We start from the raw sequence: 6,000 nt of genomic DNA, 5'->3' as shown, positions 1-6,000 counted from the left end.
ATATTAATTCTGTCTGCTTTCTTTCGTCATAATTGCAAATAAATAAATATATATATATATATATATATATATAAATAAATAAATATATATATATATATATATATATATATATATATATATATATGTTGGGTTTTTCTTCAGTATTGTCGTCTATTAATATTACTTTATTATCTGTATCTCTATTTTTGTCTCATACATCAACGGCCTTTGTTTTGTCTTTGCACTGGAGAGTGACTTCCATTATTTTCACCGTGTTGATCTCATCATCCAGACACGGGTCTTCGATCGTCTCAATATCTAAATCGAGCGGCCTCTTCTTGAGTTCACTTGGCGGCGATCGGTTCAGTGGGGTGTCGCCGGTTTCCACTGAGTCGTAATCCGATTGGCTGCCGTCCTGCTGGATGTTCTCAACGCGGAACGATTGCTGCATTCTCTGTTCATTAAAAACACACAAAAAAAACAACATATTTTAAGGTGAATCAGAAAAGAAAAAAATGATAAGGCATAAACAAATATGGTTATTCGAATAATAATAATAATAATAATAATAATAATAATAATAATAATAATAATAATAATAATAATAATAATAATAATAATAAAATTAAGTTGCAATACATTGGAAAAGAAATAAACACATGGTATTGGTACATTGGTACATATTCAAAAAACAAACTTCATTTATTTTTAGATCGTTAGGGATATATGATTTATTTCAGGGTGCAATGAATATGAATATATCCGAGTTTCTCCCTATAAAGAATATAATAAGTTAGTGTAACCAATAAATACACACGGGTATAACAGCCTACGAGAGACGTTGGAAGATACGCCAAACGCCTAAAGCTTAAGCATATTACCAGCTACGACTATGGCAAACCGTTCATTAAGGCGATTTCTAGATTATACAAGGTGGCGTCTAAGTCAATTGGTGGCGCATAACTCGCTTTACGACTTTCAAATAAATGAGTGTACTTTATTATTTTTTATTACACAATTTGAAGATTGGAATTTTATTTTTATGTATGTATGAAAAATAATTTCAAAATATTTTATTGACAAAAAAAATTCTCATTTTAAAATAGTTACGCGACTTATGCGCCACTCTGTATTTATTTATTTATATATGAAAAATAATTTTTAAATATTTTATTGACAAAAAATTCTCATTTTAAAATTGTAACGTGACTTATGCGCCAATCTGTATTTATTTATTTATATATAAAAAATAATGTTAAAATATTTTAGTGACAGAAAAAAAATTCTCATTTTAAAATGGTAACGTGACTTATGCGCCACTCTGTATTTATTTATTTATATATGAATAATAATTTTTAAATATTTTATCGACAAAAAAATTCTCATTTTAAAATGGTAACTTGACTTATGCGCCACTCTGTATTTATTTATTTATATATGAAAAATAATTTTAAAATATTTCATTGACAGAAAAAATTCTCATTTTAAAATGGTAACGTGATTTAAATCGCAACTCTGTATTTACTTATTTATATATGAAAAATAATTTTAAAATATTTTATTGACAGAAAAAAAATCTCATTTTAAAATCGTAACGTGACTTATGCGTCACTTTGTATTTATTTATTTATATATGAAAAATAATTTTTATATATTTTATTGACAAAATAATCTCATTTTAAAATGATAACGTGAGTTATGCACCACTCTGTATTTATTTATTATATATGAAAAATAATGTTAAAATATTTTATTGAAAAAATAATCTCATTTTAAAATGGTAACGTGACTTATGCACCACTCTGTATTACTCGATTGCCATAGCCAATATCACTCTGTTTCTTCTAAACAAATATATACCTTTCCAGAACATTTCATTTCAAAATATTAAAATCTCTAAATCTAAATCATTTAATTTTTTTTTCTAACTCCTGGTTGAATTAAAAAAAAACTTTTCATCTGTAGAATAAGTTACTAATGAATTGCTTCCCTGCAAGCTACAACATAGTCGTCTTCAAATGTCAACAAATACTTAGCATACACCATTCTCATAAATAATCAATTTTTTTATCATATTCATCATTTTCAATTCTGATAATATTCTTTATTATTCTACTTACAATCAATCAATCTTATATTCGAGTAGCTTTTAACCTTAATATGTTATGATCCGTTAGTAAATTGAAAAATGCTTATTTTTCAATTTTTTTATAAAACATTATTTGGTTGTTAAAAGAAACAAAATGTACATGGCAAAATGGAAGTGAGATGTCATTTTTGTTTAACAACGAGTCATCGCTCATTAAAACTAAAAAATCACTCGAGAACAACGGTTAATGGCTTGTATTATGTGAATTGTGAGACAAACAGCGTGGGAATTTATAACGTTTGTTGGATCCGGGTAAAATTTGATCATCTAAGAGGACAGGGTATTTGTTTGCTCTCCCCCACCGAGCAAATTAGGCACAAGGCCGATTTTTTATGTGAGTAGTGAAGCGGAAATGGGGACCAACTCCCCGGGGAGTAAGGGATCTGGATAGTGACAATCCAGATGAAGGGTTGCTCCTACATTGACCAAGGTCTTATATGTAGGGCTGCCCCCACATATGGTCTTTGCTTGCAGTATCTGCCGGAACAGATACTACACTTTGACCCCGGCTCGAAGGCCAAGAAGTATTTATTTGCTTCCCCACTGAGCAAATTAGGCACAAGGCCGTTTTTTAATGTGGAGAGAGAGGGAGGGGGAGGGAAAAAGGGGACCAGCTCCCGATGGGTGGGAAATGGGAGCTGGATAGTGACAATTGGTATGAAGGGTTGCCCCTACATTGACCAAGGTCTGATATGTGGGGTTACCCCCACATATGGTCTTTGCTTGCAGTATATGCCGGAACAGATACTACACTTTGATCCTGGCCCGAAGGCCAAGGACAGAAGAAAAAAGGAAGCCTCTTTTCTATTTATTTTTATCTAAGAGGACAGTCAACAAGAATTTGTTAACTTGCAAATAGCCTCGTTCTATTGTCTTCCACAGAGAGATAGTTCTTATTAAAAAAAATGGAAGTTCTGTTTAACTGCAGGTACCAGGTGAAGAATTTAATTTTTATAGTGGTCGTAACTAGACTAATTTTTTCTGTCATTGTTTTACAAGAGGAATCTGAAATTGGAACTCAGTCGAACACCTGTCATGAAAATAGAGCAAAGGAAGACTAGTAATGTCTTTTCTGTGGGGAAATGGATGTAGAAAAGAGAAGAGAACACTTCCCTTAATTTTCAAAGTGGATTCTGTACGTCATTAAAGCAAAAGCAAATGCTGAGTGGCAAAACCGCGTAGCAGTACTCGATTTTAATATTATCTGGTCCTTGTAAAAGTAAAGGGTTGCGTCAGGAGTGAGATACTTTCTGGAGCAATAGAATGATCCAACAATTTTTCAGCGACCTTCGCAACAGATCTGATGTAAGTCTTTTAATTCGGGTTTGGAGTGAAAGTCAGTTTAGAAGTTTATCAAGGAGAGCGCAATTTATTTCAGTTAGAGCAAAGTGAGAATCCGAACGTTGGCGGAGAAAGGAAAGAAGTTTAGGTTTATATGTATTACAAGTGCGCGAGCCTTTTCTAGTCTCACACAAAAACACGCGTTCACATTGCAAGCTATATTACTTGTCATATACATACGCGCACACAAACATACGCGCCCACGTCCACACACGTACATATATTCACGTTCGCGTACATACACTCACATTCACGTGTATATACACACACGCTAACGTACACACATGTACTCACATACGCGCACACGTAAGCACACATGGACGATGTCACTTCCCCTTTCAAAGGAAATCCACGCATGCGCAAAAGACACACCGGAAACACCTATAAAAGGAAGAGACAAGCTCTTTTCAGACCAGCCTCCTAGCTGTACGGTCTACGGACCGACAGTGTGCCTTTTCGGCATGCGCGCGCACGCGCGTGCCTCACATCACTTGCTACTATGTGGGACAAAAAGCTTACAGACCGTACGTACACTTTATACGCTTTCTATCTCCATGAACTGGATTGACTTTCTCACTCTATCTCCCCTTCGCTTTGGTCCATCAAAACAGAAATGTGCGCGACGCTCTACTGAGCGTAACCCTCTCTTTCTACAGGCCGGCTTGCCACTTTGCGTTTCTCTATTGCATTCCCCTTTCCTTCCACGCGCGTAGTCGTCAACGGCTGAATGAACACGTGTACACCCAAGACTTTCATTTCTCAACAGAAAATAAACGACATGTTTATTTTATTCCAGCATTTGAGTTTTTTGTTTCCTTCATTCAATTCGTTTCATTATTTTTTCTTGTAGCGAGTTTAGGGTATTTATATCCTAGTCTTCTACAGGAAAATGGTGACCTCGTTATTTAAAAATGGAATGGATGCGTTTGAACGAAACACTTATACACACACAGACTCTCTCTACAACAATAAACTTTCCCTATCACCGGCTCTCAACGAGAGACGCACGCCAAACTATAGACCTCCCTTCTCACCAGTAAACACGTGTTGTACCTTTTTCTTTCACTTGTTTCTTCACGAAATAAATCCTAATTCGTTTAATTCAATTTAACACGCACTTCGTCTCCTTCTCAATTCAATTCATTAGTCTTAATTTTCACCACCACAACAAACTGGCGCCCGACTGATGCGAAACGAACAAGCATGGCGACCTTAACTTTTTGAAATTAATTGTTTTGAGCGAGACGCGCGTTTTATTTGATAAAGAAAAAAACGAACATTTCAACAAAGAAAAACAAGTGAACCACTACCGACAGGAATAACTACTACAAACAACAATGACGTAACCACTCGTCAGACTCGGCAGAAAACAGAACACGGATCTGTCGACTTCATACCGAATTAAAAAAAAAAATCCGAGCTCGACAAGCATTTTTCACGGTTTCCTGACATTACCCTGCAACAAACGCGAGGAGTAAAATCACATAGGTCTATACACATTCCCTCCCGCACAGCAGACGCAACAACAAAGAAACAATTACAGGACATCCCTATCAACACATAGGAAGAAGTTGAATCAACAATACGAGTTGAGATGCACCACGCACGCTGATAAACTCACAACTTGGAAGTTTCGTTGACAGCCGGCAACCACGAACGAATGCACAACAAATGCCCGTACAGACAATGTACACACACTACCGCAGATTCACATGCGAAGACAACGGCAACTGGAAACTCGTTCAACAAGAACGAATGCGCAATTAGCGCCCGTCCAAACAATGCATACATTACCGCAGACTCAGTTGCAAAGATACCGTCGACTTGACACACGACTTCAATAACGAAACAAGATATTTTCCTTCCAAACGAACAATTCACTTCACTGTTCAAGGAACTCGTTGTACATGTCAACACACAAAACAAAAACAACAACCAAACAAATATCACCCTAAAAAAAGAGTAAACCTCTTTTCCACGCGTAAGTAAATACTTTTTTTTGCGAACACACCAGTTTTTTGACATTCCGTTTTTGACGTTTTTTTCAAACAACCACATCAACAGCAAAAAAAAAAAAAACAGGACGAAAAGTCAATTGCCGAAAACATTACTTACAATATATATATATATATATATATATATATATATATATATATATATATATATATATATATATACACTGCATATTTTTTTTTCCTAGGAAGGGGAGTATTGCGCGAGCCTTTTCTAGTCTCACACAAAAACACGCGTTCACATTTCAATCTATATTACTTGTCATATACATACGCGCACACAAACGTACGCGCCCACGTCCACACACGTACATATATTCACGTTCGCGTACATACACTCACATTCACGTGTATATACACACACGCTAACGTACACACATGTACTCACATACGCACACACGTAAGCACACATGGACGATGTCACTTCCCCTTTCAAAGGAAATCCACACATGCGCAAAAGACACACCGGAAACACCTATAAAAGGAAGAGACAAGCTCTTTTCAGACCAGCCTCCTAGC

General features: G+C 35.5%; 1 protein-coding gene across 1 annotated transcript in view; it reads right to left on the bottom strand.

The window, feature by feature from the left end:
• Window positions 1-182: 182 nt before the first annotated feature.
• The window catches only part of LOC145283626 (sodium- and chloride-dependent GABA transporter 1-like), a 279,964-nt gene continuing 274,146 nt past the window's right edge, over window positions 183-6,000 (bottom strand). Inside the window, exon 14 of the mRNA XM_080132579.1 lies at window positions 183-433. Within this exon, the coding sequence (XP_079988705.1) occupies window positions 191-433 (243 nt within the window). The 3' untranslated portion in view covers window positions 183-190. The remainder of the gene's footprint in view (window positions 434-6,000) is intronic.

This window comes from Euprymna scolopes, chromosome 8 (assembly GCF_053919585.1).
Source record: "Euprymna scolopes isolate OS-2025 chromosome 8, ASM5391958v1, whole genome shotgun sequence".
NCBI lineage: Eukaryota > Metazoa > Mollusca > Cephalopoda > Sepiida > Sepiolidae > Euprymna > Euprymna scolopes.
The sequence above is the reverse complement of the archived record's forward strand: the minus strand, read 5'-3'. Positions and strand labels throughout refer to the sequence as shown.